The sequence below is a fragment of the Ornithorhynchus anatinus genome, chromosome X5 (genome assembly GCF_004115215.2).
Source record: "Ornithorhynchus anatinus isolate Pmale09 chromosome X5, mOrnAna1.pri.v4, whole genome shotgun sequence".
NCBI lineage: Eukaryota > Metazoa > Chordata > Mammalia > Monotremata > Ornithorhynchidae > Ornithorhynchus > Ornithorhynchus anatinus.
Window position 1 is genome coordinate 7978771 of NC_041753.1, and position 16355 is coordinate 7995125.

Genomic DNA, 16355 nt, shown 5'->3' on the forward strand with positions numbered 1-16355 from the left:
TGGTCTAGCGAATAGAGCACTGGCCTGGGAGTCAGAAGAACCTAGGTTCTCATCCTAGCTCTGCCACTTGTCTGCTGTGTGACCTCAGGTGAGTCACTTCACTTCCCCGCACCTCATCTGTAAAATGGGGATCAATACGTGGCACGGGGGCTGTGTCCGACCTGTTTAGCTTGGATCTAGCTCAGCGCTTAGTACCGATTTGCTTGTATTCATTCATTCAGTAGTATTTATGGAACACGTATTATGTGCAGAGCACTGTACCAAGTGCTCAGAATATACAATCCAACCCCAGGACTTAGTCCAGTGCCTGCACATAGTACGCGCTTAACAAATACCATTAGTTTTATTCAGCGTATAGAACAGTGCCTGGACATAGTAAGCGCTTAAAAAATATCATAATTAGTACAGTGCCTGGCACATAGTAAATGCTTAACCAAAATAATTGGGACAGTGCCTGGCACATAGTAAGTGCTTAACAAATATCATAATTAGTCCAGTGCCTGGCACATAGTAAGCACTTAACAAATAGCATAATTGGGACAGGCCTGGCACATAGTAAGCACTTAACAAATATAATTGGGACAGTACCTGGCACATAGTAAGCGCTTAACAAATAGCATAATTAGTACAGTTCCTGGCATATAGTAAGTGCTTAACAAATAGCATAATTAGTACAATACCTGGAACATAGTAAGCACTTAAATACCATAATTAGGAGAGTGCCCGGAACAAAGTAAGCGCTTAGCAGATATAATTGGAACAGTGCCTGGCGCGGAGTAAGCGCTTAGCAGATCCTCCGCACAGAGTAAGCGCTGGATAAATCCTACTGAATGAAATACTATAATTAGTACTGTGGCTGGCGCAGAGTAAGCGCTCCATAGCTACTGTAGTTGGTGAAGGGCCTGGCAGAGGGTAAGGACGGTCATTGTTATTATTGATCGATGGGGAGGGGGGAGGGCCGGTCGCCTGGGTCCCGTTCTGGGGGCGGAGGGGGGGGGGGATCCGGCGGGGCGGGGGCGGGTCCCGGGAGGAGGCCCCGCCCCGGCCCCGACCAGACAATGCCCGGCCCCCGCCCCGGCCCCGGACAGCCCCCTGACCCCGGCCGGGGAGAAAGCGGTGAGTCTGGACGAGCGGGATGCCCGGGTCCCCCGAGGGAGACCCCCCCCACCCCAAGGGGACGAGGGCCCGGGAGGGAGACCCCACCCCCCGGAGGCGGGGGACCGGCCTGCGAGGGGGCCATGGGGAGGATCGGGGGCGGGGGCCGGGAGAAGGAGCCCCGGGAGAGGGAGGAGAGAGAGAGGATGGGGCGGGGGGGTCCCGCCTCCACTTTCCAGCCGAGACCTCTCCCAGCCCCCCGGGACCCGGACTGGTTTGGACTGGGGCCGCCCCGACAGCCGCGGGAGCGGGGGGTGGGGCCCGGATTTGAACCTCGTAGCGGTCAGCGGTCGGAGCCCCCCTCCTGGGCCGGGCCCGCCCCCCACCCCTCCCCGACCATCTGCCTCTCTCCCTTCGCCCCCCGTCCTTTGTTGCTTCCTGCCGCGACCACCCCGCCCTCCCCTCCCCTCCCTCTTTCCCCGGGACCCAGGCGTCCGGCCCGCTCGCTGGCCCGCAGGCAGCGGAGGGTTAAGGGGGGTGGCGGCCAACACATAGTTGGGGAGTGAGGCCATCCGAGCAGCTGTTGGGGGGTTGGGGCGGCCCAGCCCCGGGGCCGTGCAGCCGATAGCGGCCAGGCGGCACGGTTGAGGGGGACCTCGACAGAAGAGCCCGCCTCCTCCCACCCCCACCCCGACACCCCAACCCCGGCCTGGGCCCCAGGCGAGTGAGGGAAAAGTCAGGAGAGACGCAAAAACCGGGGGTGGTGGGCAAAGGCAGGTCGGTTTGAGGTATCGGGGGCCCCCCTCTTAACACCGCAACTTGGGCCCCCTCTCTCTCCCTCTGTGTCTTTCTCTTTCTTCCCTCGCAGGTCGAGGGAAAGAAAGTCAGGAGAAAGGCGAAAACCCAAGGGAGGCCGAAAGGGCCAAAGGAGGAGGGCCGTGGCCCGAAGGCGAGACAGAGAGACGCAGCCGAGAGAAGGGGAGATGGGCACCCCTGGGGAGGGGCTGGGCCGCTACTCGCATGCCCTCATCCGCGGGGTCCCGGCGGCCCTGGGCGAGGAGGGCTCCAGGGAAGGGCCCCTCCTCGACCTGGCAAAGGCGCAGCGGGAGCACGGGGTGTTGGGGGGGAAACTGAGGCAACGGTTGGGTCTGCAATTGCTGGAGTTGCCTCCGGAGGAGGGTCTGCCCCTGTGTCCCCTGCTAGGGGACACCGCCATCATCCAAGGGGACACGGCCCTGCTGACCCGGCCCTGGAGCCCTGCCCGCCGGCCCGAGGTAAGAACCCAGCCCGGGACTGGGGAGGGGGCCGGGGACCAGACGCCTGGGGCCCTGAAGGAGGGGCCTGGAGGACGGGGGATGAGAGCCGGGGGTCTCCACGGACCCTCGGATCCCATTACCCTGCCTTCTTTCCTCACACCCCAGGCTGGTGTGAACTGGGGAGAGTCGGCCGGACTCGCCCTCATCCCGAGAAGCCCTTCCCTGAACCTTCCACTCTCCCCGCCCCGCACCTTGCCCAACAAATCTCCCCCCCGCCCCGCCCATCCTGCCCCGAGCCCCCCGACCTGCCCACTCTTCTCCTCTCCCCTGCTCTGCCCGCTCCCCTCTCCCTGCTGGTACCGGCCCTCAGCCCCCACCCCCGACCTCCCCAGATCGACGGGGTCCGCAAAGTCCTTCAGGACCTGGGGCTGCGGATCGTGGAGGTTGGAGATGAAAATGCCACGTTGGATGGGACTGATGTGCTGTTCACAGGTAATGATAATAACACGGTAATTATTTGGCGTTTGTTAAGCCCTTGTTTCGGTCCAAGTACTGTGCTAAGCGCTGGGGTAGGGACAGTTCAACCCAGGGCTCATAGTCTAAGGGTGGGGAGGACAGATATTGGATCTCCATTTTACAGATGGAGAAACTGAGGCCTAGAGGAGCTAGGTGACTTGCCCAAGGTCACACAGCAGACAAGCGGCAGAGCCGTGATTAGAATCCAGGGCCTCTGATTGCCAGGCCCCGGGCTCTTTCCACTAGGCTGCGCTGCTTGTTTTGATGTTTATATATCCATATGTCTATTTGTATTGATGCCTGTTTACTTGTTTTGATATCTGTCTCCCCGTTTCTAGGCTGTAAGCCCGGTGTGGGCAGGGATTGTCTCTCTTTATCGTTAAATAGTACTTTCCAAGCGCCTAGTACAGTGCTCTGCACACAGTAAGCGCTCAATAAACACGATTGAATGAATTAATAAACTGAGAGAGAAAGAGGTGGGGATAGTGGAGGGAGGGAGGCTGCAAGGGGAGGAGGGTTGGGAAGGCCAGAGGATTGGAGAGATGGGGAGCCAAAGGGGCCTTCTTATCCCCACCCCCATCCCACCCCACCCCCAACTTGGCTCTACCTCCTGCACAGGCCGAGAGTTTTTTGTAGGACTTTCCAAGTGGACCAATCACCAAGGAGCGGAGATTGTGGCTGATACGTTCAGGGTGAGGGGAAGTGAAGGGCAGGGGGGCGGCTGGGAAAAGGGGGTGAAGGGAGAGACATAGGGGAGGGACCGGGATGGGAGGAGGCTGTGGAGGGGGTGATCTCTGCTCTGTGGCATCTGGCATCTGATTCTGGACCCTGTCTCCCCTACCCGCCCTTCCCCTCTCCTTCATCTCAGGACTTTGCCGTCTCCACAGTGCCAGTCTCTGGCCCTGGCCATCTGCGGGGGCTCTGCGGCATGGGGGGGCCCCGGACGGTCGTTGCCGGCAGCAGCGAAGCCGCCCAGAGAGCCGTGAGGGTGAGCGGGGCAGGGCAGAGCCTGGGGAGAGGGAGTGGGGGGAGCGGACCCCTCTGGTTGGCCAGCTAGAGGAAGGGGAGGGAGACTTGAAGGGTTCGGGGAATCCGAGATGGGGAGGGGGTCTTGGGGCAAGGGGAGTCCCACCCCGTGTGGGCTCTGACCTCTCCTCCGCCCGCCTCGTCTCTCCGCCTCCGCCCAGGCCATGGCCTCACTGACCGATCACCCCTACGCTTCCCTGACACTTCCCGATGATGCAGCTGCCGACTGCCTCTTCCTGCGTCCCGGCCCCGCCGGGGCGCCCCCCTTCCTGCTGCACCGTGGGGGTGGGGATCTGCCCAACAGCCAGGAGGTGAGGAAGGGGCCCGGGCTGGGATTGCTCCCGGTCACCGAGGGAGACTCAGGGAGACCGAGGAAGACCGAGGGGCGGGACTTCCCCCTGGACAGGAAATGATGGGATGGGATGAGACTTAGCCCCAAGAGTTTTGGACATGAGGGGCAGGACTTCCCTTCTATCCAGGAAAGTGCTGAGTGGGATTTATCATTATCATTTTTAAAAAATTATTATTACTATCATTCTTATGGTAATTAAGTGCTTACTATGGGCCATAGTGCTTACTAAGTGCTGCTGGGGCAGAGAGAAGATAATCAGGTTGGATCCAGCCCCTGTCCCACCTCAGAGTTTAGAGGGGAGACCAAGTATCTCATCCCCATTTTGCAGATGAGGAAACTGAGGCCCAGAGAAGTGAAGCGACTTGGTCAAGGTCATCCAGCAGGCGAGTGGCAGAGCCAGGATTAGAATCCAGGCCTTCTGACTCCCAGGGCCGGGCTCTTTCCACTAGGCCACGCTGTTTCCCTAACTGCAGGGAGAGGGAGAGAAGTGAGGGAAGGATCTGTTTTGGTTTTTTTTTTCATTTGATTTTATTGTGGTATCTGTTAAGTTCTTACGATGTGCCAGGCAGTGTACAGTGTAAGGTAAATGCTGGGGTAGATACAAGCTAATCAGGTTGGGCACAGTCCCTGTCCCAAATGCGGGCTTAACCCCCATTCTACAGGTGAGGTAACTGAAGCACACAAAAGGAAAGTAACTTGTCCACAGTCACGCAGCAGGCAAACAGCAGAGTGGGGATTAGAACCCAGCTCCTCTGGCTCCCAGGTCTGGGCTTTTTCCACTAGGTCACAGTGTTTCTCTTCCCACAGGGAGAAGGCAGGAAGTGTGGGCAGGCTCTCTTGCTGATTGTATATCCTCTCTCCCCGCTCCCATTTTTCAGGCCCTGCAGAAGCTCCCAGATGTGACTCTGGTCCCCGTGTCCTGCTCGGAGCTGGAGAAGGCCGGGGCGGGGCTCAGCTCCCTCTGCCTCGTCCTCAGCACCCGTCCCCACAGCTAAGCGGGGCGGGGGGCCAGGGGCCAGGGGCGGGACCCCTCGCGGCGGAGGACGGCTGGGGAGCCGGGAGAGGGATGACGTGTAGAATAGTGGTGTAGTAGGGCATAGCGGTCCAGGACGTCAGGGCGTTTTAGGAGCCCTTGGACCGGGAAGGGAGGTCGGGATGACCGAGAGGGCCAGGGTGGCCGCGGGGGCCAGGGTAGCTGGCCAGGCTGGGGGTGGGGGGAGGCCCTGAGGAACTGGTGACCCTCTCCCAGTCAGGAACCAATAAAGATGGAATGGACCTTTCCCACCCCACGCTGCCCTTTGGCATCTGATTGGAGGAAAGGGGGCAGAGAGGGGCCTGTTCAAAACAGGTGGGGAGGCAGAACTAGAACGGAGGGGGTAGGGCCAGAATACTCAGGGGGTGGAGCTAGAAAAGAGGGGTTGGGGCCAGCATGCTGAGGGGTGGAGCTAGAACTGGGGGGCGGGGGACTGGAACAGTGAGAGGCTGGGCTCATTCAATCATGTAGTGAGCACTTACTGTGTGCAAAGCACTGTATTGAGCGCTTGGGAGAGTCCAATACAACGCCAGACAGAATCATTCCCTGCCCACAACGAGCTCACCGTGGTGAGGGGTGGGACTGGAATTTGGGGGGGCAGTGTCAGAGTGGTGTGTGGGGGGCTGGAACCGGGAGGAGGAGAGGCCTGAAGGACGATGGGTGGGCCCAGAATGCTGGGGAGGTGGGGCCAGAACTGAGAAGAGATGGAGTCAAAATAAGGAGGGATGAGGCTGGAATAGGGAGGGGAGGGGCCGGGGTTATAGAGTAAATTCACTGTGAGCCTGGAATACGTCTTCCAACGCTTATATTGTACTCTCCCAAGGGCTTAGTAGAGTGCTCTGAACATAGGAAGTGCTCAATAAATACCACTGATGATGGTGATGAAGAGGGCTGGGCCAGACCAATAAAGAAGTGATTCCGGGCTTGGAGAGGACAGAGTTTTGATGTAGTGAATAGAGGGATGACAACCTGCTTGTTCCAAGGCCACAGCACTTTATTCCTAGTAGGGGAAAGAGGTTAGTGGGGATGAGGCAGAAGGGGAGGAGGGGTCCCAGCCCATCAGACAACAACAGCATAGATGGTGGGGGTGTCAGGACTCAGCCGGCGGGGGCTCCAACGGGGAGCGTGATCCAACTGAGCGTAGAGAGGGCCCTGGAGGGGGGTAAAGAGAAGAGGTCAAACTACAGATCTATCCTGTCCTCTTGCCCCCCAATCCTCGCTTCCCCCTACAGGCTGCCAGACGCCTGCTCCTCCAACACCCCCGAGCTCCCCACCTTGTCCAAATCAGAATCCCCCCGCTCCAGGATGGGCTCCTCCGGGGCCGGGGGTAATGACTTGGTCTCCCCTGGAACCAAGCCTGAAGGGAAGGAGCCGAGAAGGTTGGGGGGGGGGGAGATGGGAGTCCCCCTCTTCCCAGTGGGACGGCACCCCTTTCTCAGGGAGAGGAAACTGAGAAAAGTGGGTGCCGGGGAGGGAACTCCGGGGAAGGGGGTGAAAGGGATTTGGAGAGAGGAAGGGGAGTGGGGGGCGAGGGGGAAGAGAAACGGAAGGGGTGGAGGATGGGAATGGAGGTGAGGGGATTGGCTCACCAGTGCCCAGGGTTGAAGGGAGCGCTGCGCTGGAGGACCGACTACTAGGAGCAAGGAGTGTCGTGGGGATCCTCACCCTCCTCGATTCCTCGGATCTAAAGCCCGCTCCTCAACAGCTCTGCCACTCCCCAAGGCTCCCCGCCTCTCCCACCCCTGCCACCCTGGTCTCGGACATTCCCTGTCAGGTTGTCGGTTGATCCATCTCGCACTACCTCCTCCTCTTTGGCCCCAATTCTACACTTTCCCCCACCTGGGACCCTCCCCATCAATTTGGGGATGAGAGAGCCCTCTCTCTTTCACCGGCTCCTCCCTCCCCCTTTCCCCTCCTCCCCGTCAGTTTGGAGCTGGGCCCACCTGTCGCTTTCCCTAGCCCCTCCTCGTGAGACCCGGCCCTCCCTGCCAATTTGGGGCTGGCTCCGCCCCTTCACTTCCCTAGCCCCTCCCCGTCGCCCAGAGCCCCTTCCCCTCCCTCGACTTCGCCCCTCCCCGCCATTTGGCTTAACACATACCGTAATTATTATTATTATTATAATTTCGTAGTTCTGAGCCCCGCCCTGGCCCTTTGCTAGCCTCTCCCCGCGAGGTCCAAACCCCGCCCCTTTCGGCTCCCGGGCTACGGCCCCGCTCTCTTGCGGTCCTAGCTCCTCCTCCCCGGCTTTGCCTCCGCCCCCTCGGTTCCTAGCTCCGCCCCCTCCTCCCTCTCCGCCCCGCCCCGTTCAAACCACGCCCCTTCCCAATTCTCCCCGCCCACTCCAAGTCGAGCCCCGCCCGTTTCCCCTACGTCGCGGGGTCCGGCCCCGTCCCCTGACCGTGCTGGTCCCGCCCATTTTCCCCACCTCCCCGGCTCCGGCCCCGCCCCATCGGCCCAAACCCCGCCCTTTTTTCCCACCTCCCCGGCTCCGGCCCCGCCCCGCTCGGGCCGCGGCGCGCCCTTCTCCCCGCCCCCGACTCACCGTCGCAGCTTCCAGGCCAGGCCCAGCCCGGCCAGGGCGAGGAGCAGCCCAGCGCCCAGGGGCGCGTAGAGCTGGGCGGGCGGCACGGGGCCCGGGGGCCCGGGGCTCGGGGGCAGGTGGGCCGGGGGCCGGCGCGAAGGGGGAGGCCTGGCCCTCGGGCAGCCGGGCTGGGCCTTGGGGGCCGGGGCCTCGGGGGGCAGGCAGGCGGCCAGGTCCTCCCGAACGTGGACCCGGACGCAGCTCTCGGTGTCCCGCTGCTCCCCGACGCAGTAGAAGGTCCCCGAGTCGCCCCGGGCCACGGTCAGCTCCAGCTCCCGGATGCCCGGGTCCAGGGCGCGGAGGCGGTGGAGGAAGGGCGGCCTGGAGGTGGCGGGGGGCGGCCAGAGGACGGGGCGGCGGCCCGGGACGCCCCCGGCCCCGGGTCCACCCCCGGACCCCGCCCAGGGGCAGTTGGGGAACTGGGGGACCCAGACCCAGCGCAGCGGGCGGGGGACCCCGTCGCACGAGAAGCGAATCTTATCGCTTACTTTGGCGAAGCGCACCGCCGGGGCACGGAGGGGAGCGACCCCCGCCCCCGCGCTCCCCGCCCCCTCTCCCCTTCCCCAGCCCGCGGACCCAGCCGGCCCGGCCCGGGCCGGCTCCCCGTCCGGCTCCTCCCCGCTCCCCCACACCCCCCAAAGTGTCAGCAGCCAGAGAAGCCCCAGGGTCACCTCCATGTCCGCGAGTCCGGGCTGCGAGGGGCCGGGGCCGGAGCAGGGCGGCGGAACCGGAGGGAAGGCCGGGGGGCGGGGGAGCTGGGGGACCGAGATAACGGGGGGGAAGCCCGGCAGGCTCCCCGCACGGGGAGGGGAGCGGCGTCTAGCGCTGGGCTCCGTTCCCTTCCTGCCCCTCCCCCGGGCCCTCGGCCCTTTTCTCTGGAAACCCAAGAAAGGGGGGAGGGAGGAGAGGTACGCGCCCCCCTTTTACCCCCCTCCCCCGCCTCGGCGAGCCGGACCCTAAAATGAAGGGGTCAGGACCCGCCCCCGCCCGGGCCCCAGCCTCTCGGGTTTCCCTGTCCTACCGCAGCCGCCACCAAATATATATATATACACGCATAGGTATTTGTTAAGAGTTTACTCTGTGCCAAGCCCATTGCCAAGAGCCGGGGTAGACAGACCATAATCAGGTTGGACACGATCCATCTTTCACATTGGGTTCAGTCTTAATCCCAAATTTACGGATTGAGGAAACCGAGGCGCGAAGAGGCTTGCCCACGATAACCATAATAGTGTCATTCGTGAAGCGCTTAGCATGGGCCAAGTGCTGGGGTAGATGCAAGATCATCAGGTCCCACCCGGGGCTCACAGTCTAAGTAGGAGAGAGGACAGGGACCCAATCACTATTTTACAGTTGAGGAAACTGAGGCGCAGAGAAGTTAAGCGACTCGACCGAGGGCACGCGGGGAGAAGGCATTAGAACCCAGGTCCCCTGATTCCCAGAGCTGGGCTCCTCGACCTGGGCAACGCTGCTTCTCACGCTGCTTCTGTCCCGGGGAGGGAGAAGGGTGGGGAAGCCCTCAGTTGGTCCTCCCCGCCCCGGGGGCCGTGACTTCACAATGACTTCTGGTGACATAACCGTTCCGACTTCCCCACTCAGGGCGCGGCAGAGGGGAGCGAATTTCAGGAGGGCCAACTGGGAACGCTTGTGAGCTCCCCGCGGGCCAGGGACGGGGTCCAATTCCCACCTGCGTTATTTTCTCGCAGCGTTTAGTAGAGGAGCAGCATGGCCTAGTGGCAGAGCCCGGGCTTGGGAGTCGGAGGTCGCGGGTTCTTACCCCCATTTCGCCACTTGTGTGCTGTGTGAAGTCACTTGACTTCTCCGTGCCTCAGTTACCTCATCTGTAAAATGGGGATAGAGACTGGGAGCCCCACGCGGGATTAGAGAAGCAGTGTGGCTCAGTGGAAAAAGCACGGGCTTTGGAGTCAGAGGTCATGAGTTCGAATCCCAGCTCTGCCACTTGGCAGCTGTGTGACTGTGGGCAAGTCACTTCACTTCTCTGTGCCTCAGTTCCCTCATCTGTAAAATGGGGATTAAGACTGTGAGCCCCACGTGGGACAACCTGATTCCCCTATGTCTACCCCAGCGCTTAGAACAGTGCTCTGCACATAGTAAGCGCTTAACAAATACCAACATTATTATTATCTGAGTACCTTGTATTTACCCCAGCGCTTAAAACAGTGCTCGGCACCTGCGTATTTTCTCCCAATTCTTAGTACATTGCTCTCTACACAGACTGTGAGCCCCACGAGGAACAGTGTCTAATTCTCACCTGTGTATTCGCTCCCAGCGCTTAGTACAGTTAGCCCCACGAGGGACAAAGACCGCGTCTAGTTCCCACCCGTATATTTGCTTCCAGCCCTGATTAACAGAGTCCTCTGCACACAGAATGCGAGCCCCCTGACGGACAGGGACCCTTGTCTAATTCCCACCTGCGCATTTCCTCCCAGCGCTTAGTACAGTGTTCCGTACACCGTAAGCGCTTGATAAATAGTATTACGACAACCCCCTGGACCTGGTTTGCCCCTCTCCCCACCCAATTTTCCCGCTCCCAGAGCTCAATTGATGAATTAATTAATACAATTAATTAATTAAGTACAATTAATGAATTGTACATCGCCTTGATTCTATTTAGTTGCCATTGTTTTTACGAGATGTTCTTCCCCTTGACGCTGTTTAGTGCCATTGTTCTTGTCTGTCCGTCTCCCCCGATTAGACTGTAAGCCCGTCAAACGGCAGGGACTGTCTCTATCTGTTGCCGACTTGTTCATCCCAAGCGCTTAGTACAGTGCTCTGCACATAGGAAGCGCTCAATAAATACTATTGAATGAATGAATGAATGAAAGCTCAGAGGTTTTAGCTGACCCGTCTTGGCCCTCTGCCCCCTCCGGTTCTCCCCACCCTTGGGTCCCAGGAATCCCGCCCCCCCCCCCAAGACAACTCACCTCCCCACCCCCCCACCCCCGCCACCTCAATGCTTCTCCTTTCCGCCCTCCGCGGACTCGGACCCCGGGGACCCAGGTCTGCCCGCCCGCCCCGTTTACCTGAGGAGGGAGGGCCTCTGCCCCGGGTGGGTGGGGCTAGCGGGACTATAAATCCTAGATCTTAATTTCCCCTCCTAGAAGCACATCCCGTTCTTTCCTCCCGTCGGTCCACCACCAGCGCCCCTGCAGCCATGAACCCCCTGATGCTTCTCGCTTTATCTGTTCTGGTCTTCGGGGTCTCAGGTCAGTAGAGTTCCTCTCACACCCCCTCAACTATCTCTTTCATCTTCTGCCTCTCAGACCCAGGTCCTTTCGGGGGCCCAGTGAGTCCTGATTTTCCCACCCTGACCCCTGATGCTCTCTTTCGGTCCCCAGGTATCCTGCCTCCCTCAACTCCCTTTCCAACAAGCAACCCCCCCTTCTCCCCCACAACACCCCCCTTTCCTACATGTCTTTCACCTGTCCCTGGTTCTTTTTCCCTTCCCCTGTTCCCCTAATCCCCGTCCTTGGCTCTGCCTAGCCTGCCCCTCCAAGCTTTCCTACACATCTCTCCCCTCAACCTGTCCTCGGTTTTCTTGCCCCCTCCTCCAGTTTCCCAGACCCCCTTCTTTGGCTCCTTCTATCTTACCCCCACCCCTGCTTTCCTACTCATCTTACCCCTACTTGACAGTTATCTAGCCCCTCTCACAGTTCCTCTCCACCTCTCCTTGTCTCCCCAGCCTGCCCCCCATTTTACACATTTTACCCCCTTCCTCAGTTCCCCTCAGCCCCTTCCTTGGCTCCCCTTAGTCTGCCCCCCTCCCACCCTTGACTTTCCTACACGTCTTACCCTCCACCCCCAGTTCCTCTCAGCTCCTTTCTTGGCTCCCCCTAACCTGACCCCCTGCTTTCTTGCCCTTCTTCCCTCCCCACCAGGTTCCGCGCAGCCTCTTCCTTGGGTCTCCCGACCTGCTCCCTCTCCCAACCTGCTCCTGCCAGCCCTTGAGAGGAGGAGGAGGTTTGAAGGAGGGTTTTGAGAAGTAGCGTGGCTTCGTGGAAAGAGCATGGGCTTGGGAGTCAGGGGATGTGGGTTCTAATCCTGCCTCTGCCACTTGTCTGCTGTGAGACCTTGGGCAAGCCACTTGACTTCCCTGTGCCTCAGTTACCTCATCTGTAAAATGAGGATTAAGACTATGAGTCCCATGTGAGACAACCTGATTACGTTGTATCTACCTCAGGGCTTAGAACAGTGCTTGGCACATAGTAAGTGTTTAACAAATACCATTATCATTATTATTATTATTAAGGTCAGTCCTGCCTTCTTGAGCCACCTTATCAAAAGCCTGTCAGAGTCAGGTGGGGATGTCCCTGAGCTGAGGCCTGTTCTCTGGGCGGGGTGGGTTTCGGAGAGTGGCCGCACCCAGAATCTTTTCCAAAGAGTCTCTCAGCCCCGCCTTCCCCACTCTGGCCAGCATGGGACCCAGGTGATCTAATCCCCAACACCTGTCTCTCCTCCCCACTCAAACCCCAGTCTCTTCCCAGGTGCTGGTTTTTCCCTTCCCTGGAGCCAGGAACCTTGTGTCTTTGGAGAGCTAGGGGGAAGTGGGTAGAGCATAGACCTGGGAGGAAGAAGGTCGTGGGTTCTAATCTTGATTCTGCCCCTGGTCTGCCGTTGTGACCTTGGGCAAGTCTATTCACTTCTCTGTGAAGTTTACCTCTGCAAAATGGGGATCGAGACTGGGAGCCACTTGAGGAACAGGGACTGTATCCAACCCAATTTGCTTATATCCACCCCAGTGCTTAGTACAGTGCCTGGCACTTAGTAAGCACTTAACAGATACTATTAGTATGTTAAGCACTTACTATGTGCTTATTTATAATTATTATTACCTATTTATATTAATATCTGTCTCCCCTTCTAGACCGTGAGCTTGTTGGGGACAGGAATGTGTCTGTTGTTATACTGTACTCTCCCAAGCACTTAGTACAGTGCTTTGCACACCATAAGCACTTAATAAATATGATTGAATGAACGTGCCAGGCACTGTGCTAAGCGCTGAGGTAGATATAAGGTAATCAGGTTAGGCACAGTGCCCGTCCTATGTGGGGCTCACAGATTAATCCCCACTTTACAGATGAGAGAAGTGAGGCACAGAAAAGTGAAATGACTTGCCCAAGAACACACAGCAGACAAGTGGCCAAGCAGGGATTCAAAACCAGGTGCTTCTGAGGCCTGGGCTCTATCCACTAAGGCACATCGCTTCTCAGTACCCAGCTTCTTCCTCTGGGGTCCCCCACAATTTCCATTTAGCCCTTGGGTGAGTCCCTCAGCTAATTATGTTCTCTACCCACCGGGTTTCTCCCCACCCACTTCTGCAGAGGGCTTGGAGTCTTTCCCCCTTTCCCTTCACCCAATAGCCCTTCTCTCCCACCTCCTTCCCATTCCCTCTGCCCAGTTCCCTGCTCGTTACCTCTATCTCAGTAAGGGGTGAAGGGTTAGCCGGCCACTTGTCTGCTGCGAGACCTTGGGCAAGCCACTTAACTTCTCTGTGCCTCAGTTACCTCATCTGTAAAATGAGTACAACAGAATCAGCAGACACATTTCCTGCCCATAACGAGTTTACTGTCTAAATGGGGAGACAGACATTCCCCAGAGCAACCCCCTCCCTGAAAAAATTGAGTCAACCATATTTATGAGAGCTTACTATGTACAGAGTACCATATTAAGCACTTGGGAGAGTACAGTACAACAGTTTGTAGACATGTTCCCTGCCCACAACAACCTTACAGTCTAGAGTCCTCTTTCATTCTCTATACATCCTCCAAAATATTCTTCCTGTTTCCCCTCCCCATGACTTCTCCCCTGCCCTCCTGCTATCTCCATACACACCCCTCTTCTGGGTCTCAGCTAACCACCCCCGCAATTTTCTCCACGATCTTTCCTGCTCTCTCCATCTCTCCTCCTGCCCTCTTTCCCTGTCCTGCTCTCCCCTTCCCCCATGTCTTCCTTGGCCGTTCTGCTCTTCCCCTGAACCAGCTGCCCAGATCGCTCTGGGAAATGTCTGTCTCCCCGTTTAGACGGTAAACTCGTTATGGGCAGGGAACGTGTCTGCTGATTCTATTGTACTCTCCTGAGCGCTTAATACAGTGCTCTGCACAAAGCAGGCACTCAATAAATCCGATGGCTTGGAAGGGAGGGGATGCAGTTGGCAGCACTGGGGATTAAGGGGTACAGCTCCCCCACTTCCCCGACCTGGGTGTTCCCTCTGAACTCACCCGAACAGGATCCAGGGATCCTGGCCCACTTTCCTCCCCTACATGAGTTTCATTTTTTATCTTTCTCTCTCTCTCTCTCTCTCTCTCTCTCTCTCTCTCTCTCTCTCCTGACCTCCCCTCCTTCTGCAGCTGACATCCGCTGTAACTCATGCGACAAAGTACCCGTGCTGGGCTGTCTGCATTGGAAATCTTGCCTCCTGCAATCTGGTCACCAGTGCCTGACAACTAACGTGTACCTGGGTAATGGGAAAAGCGGGCAGGGGGTGGGGAGGTGGGAAGAGCGGGGGGGCAGGTCTGATTGAGCCCGTCGGTTGTATTTCCTGAGCGCTCACTGTGCAGGGCAGCTGTACTAAGCGCTTGGGAGCATACGATATAACAGAGTTGGTAGGCATGTTCCCTACCTGCAATGGACTTAAACTCTGGGGACGGGGGAGACGGACAATAATATCAATTTACGGATATGTACATAAGTGCTGTGTGGCTGAGGATGGGGTGAGTATCAATAAATGGTATTTATTGAGCGCTACTGGGTGCAGACCACTGTACTAAGCGCTTGGGAGAGTCCAATGCAGCAGAGTCGCTAGACACTTTCCCTGATCACAAGGAGCTTAGAGTCTAGAAGGGAAGACAGACATTAATATACCATAAATAAATTACAGATATGTACGGAAGTGCTGAGGGTAGGGTGGATAAAGGATGCAAATCCAAGTCACGCAGAAGGGAGTGGGAGAAGAGGAAATGAAGGTTGTGGAAAGGAAACGTGTCTACCAATGTGGCCATCTTGCACTCTCCCAAGCTCTTAGCAGTGCTCTGCACACTGTAAGTGCTCAATAAATACCACTGAGTCAGGGGAAACTGAAGCAGAGAAGGATGGAGGTTTTTTTTTTTTTAAAAAAAAAAAAAACAAAACCAACAAAAACAGGGAGATAGAGAAAGGAGGGGAGTGCCCAGGTTGAGGGAGGGACCAGGCTGGGGAGCCCTCCCTCCACCTCCTTTGCCCCCCACCTTCCCAGGTAAAATGTGGCTGTACTCCAAACTGCGCTGTGGGACACCGGAGGAGCCGTGTTTGACGGCCGTCAACAAGACTGACCGCACCCTGGGCCTCAACTACAACACAACCTGTTGCGGCTCAGATTCCTGCAACAACGCGGCCCCTCCCCTGCGTCAGCCCCTGCCCCTGGCCTGGCTAGCGGCAGTTGGCGCCTTGGGCTTCTGGCTGTTCCACTGAGGGACACCCCCACCGGTCCCTGCCTCACCCCTCATCCCTGCTGGACCCCCACCACTCAGCGGGGTCCGGACCTGGGCCTAATAAATGAAGAGCCCAGAAGGGAGGTGACGACCCCCGGCTAGAGCAGGGTCTGAGTCCCTGCCCCTCTCACTCCTTATCCTGAACACCACGAAGCCTCCTGTTTTTCTTGGTTTTCAAAAATAAATGTCAATTTCCCACGCTGTGGTATTCTTTCCTGGCCGCCAGAAGGAAGGGGAGTTTGGCTACTCAGTCTTGTTCCTGGCAACCTTCTCCTCCCTCCCCTCCAGATCACTCCAGGTTTCTGGCCCCCCCTAGAGCAGAGGATTGGATGGGTCCTGGGGCAGCCCCGGGGTGGGTAGGTGCTGGCATTGCCCAGGCCTCGGTGGTCCGGAGAAGTCATCCGAGGGAGACCCACCGGTCTGAGAGGCTGCCGTGGCTGCCCCAGTTTCCTCTTCATGCCAAGGTTTCCCTGTGGACACAGCGGTGGTCAGGACATAGTCCCTGGTTCCCTGGACGCCGGACGGTGGGACTCTGCTGCCACGCTCAGCTGCGGGCTGCGGTCAACTGCTTCCCCTATTCCAGCTGGGCCCCCAAGCCTCCCGTCCGCCCGCTTCCTGCCATCAGCCAGTCTCCCCGCTCGGGGCAAGGGAACGGGGAGAGGCTGGAGTAACAGGTTGGGCGGGACTGCCAGAGGTTGATACAAAAAGCCTCAGTATTTGGGGAGCAAGCTGTACCACTCCCAGTTTGGGGACCACACCCCGGCCCCTCCCCATCCTCCACAAAGCGCCCCGGGCAGTGAGCCGAGGCAGGCCTGAGCTCGCTGCGGGCCTGTGGGTGGGGAGGGGGGGTGCTGGCAGCAGTGAGAAGGGGTTGGGGAATGGGCTAGAAGCTGACCAGCTGGGCAATTCCTCCTCCCCTCAGTCAGCCACCTTCTCCAAGTAATAAAAATATTTGTGGTATTTGTTGAGTGCTACTTGCCAGGAATTGTACCAAGTGCTAGGGTAGACAATC

General features: G+C 58.4%; 3 protein-coding genes and 1 long non-coding RNA gene across 4 annotated transcripts; 2 read left to right on the forward strand and 2 right to left on the reverse strand.

Moving 5' to 3' along the window:
* Positions 1 to 1068: 1068 nt before the first annotated feature.
* DDAH2 (dimethylarginine dimethylaminohydrolase 2) lies at positions 1069 to 5534 on the forward strand. Its single transcript, XM_029055379.1, has 7 exons — positions 1069 to 1116; positions 1964 to 2369; positions 2744 to 2843; positions 3486 to 3559; positions 3736 to 3855; positions 4055 to 4204; positions 5124 to 5534. Exons 2-7 carry the CDS (start codon positions 2079 to 2081, stop codon positions 5238 to 5240), a joined length of 852 nt encoding a protein of 283 aa, XP_028911212.1. The 5' UTR covers positions 1069 to 1116; positions 1964 to 2078; the 3' UTR covers positions 5241 to 5534.
* Positions 5535 to 6251: 717 nt separating this feature from the next.
* Positions 6252 to 6928, reverse strand: LOC114808047. Its single transcript, XR_003755999.1, has 3 exons — positions 6868 to 6928; positions 6553 to 6635; positions 6252 to 6430 (listed from the first exon to the last, which is right to left on the reverse strand). It is a non-coding gene; the product is annotated as an uncharacterized LOC114808047 (long non-coding RNA).
* An 888-nt stretch (positions 6929 to 7816) lies between these two features.
* Positions 7817 to 8536, reverse strand: MPIG6B (megakaryocyte and platelet inhibitory receptor G6b). The gene is made up of 3 exons (XM_029055575.1): positions 8490 to 8536; positions 7973 to 8399; positions 7817 to 7891 (listed from the first exon to the last, which is right to left on the reverse strand). The coding sequence occupies exons 1-3, from the start codon at positions 8534 to 8536 to the stop codon at positions 7817 to 7819; spliced, it is 549 nt and encodes a 182-aa protein (XP_028911408.1).
* Positions 8537 to 9449: 913 nt separating this feature from the next.
* On the forward strand, positions 9450 to 15541 carry LY6G6C (lymphocyte antigen 6 family member G6C). The gene is made up of 4 exons (XM_029055417.2): positions 9450 to 9503; positions 10979 to 11083; positions 14225 to 14335; positions 15109 to 15541. Exons 2-4 carry the CDS (start codon positions 11032 to 11034, stop codon positions 15321 to 15323), a joined length of 378 nt encoding a protein of 125 aa, XP_028911250.1. The 5' UTR covers positions 9450 to 9503; positions 10979 to 11031; the 3' UTR covers positions 15324 to 15541.
* Positions 15542 to 16355: the final 814 nt, after the last annotated feature.

Coding starts and splice junctions, on each gene's coding strand:
- DDAH2 (XM_029055379.1), top strand. CDS start 2,079: ATGGGCACCCCTGGGGAGGGGCTGGGCCGCTACTCGCATGCCCTCATC. Junction 2,844..3,485: donor GACTGATGTGCTGTTCACAG/GTAATGATAATA, acceptor CCTCCTGCACAG/GCCGAGAGTTTTTTGTAGGA. Junction 4,205..5,123: donor ATCTGCCCAACAGCCAGGAG/GTGAGGAAGGGG, acceptor CCCATTTTTCAG/GCCCTGCAGAAGCTCCCAGA.
- MPIG6B (XM_029055575.1), bottom strand. CDS start 8,536: ATGGAGGTGACCCTGGGGCTTCTCTGGCTGCTGACACTTTGGGGGGT. Junction 8,400..8,489: donor CTGCTGACACTTTGGGGGGT/GTGGGGGAGCGG, acceptor GGGGGCGGGGAG/CGCGGGGGCGGGGGTCGCTC. Junction 7,892..7,972: donor CCCAGCCCGGCTGCCCGAGG/GCCAGGCCTCCC, acceptor CCGCCCGCCCAG/CTCTACGCGCCCCTGGGCGC.
- LY6G6C (XM_029055417.2), top strand. CDS start 11,032: ATGAACCCCCTGATGCTTCTCGCTTTATCTGTTCTGGTCTTCGGGGTC. Junction 11,084..14,224: donor TCTGGTCTTCGGGGTCTCAG/GTCAGTAGAGTT, acceptor CTCCTTCTGCAG/CTGACATCCGCTGTAACTCA. Junction 14,336..15,108: donor GACAACTAACGTGTACCTGG/GTAATGGGAAAA, acceptor CCACCTTCCCAG/GTAAAATGTGGCTGTACTCC.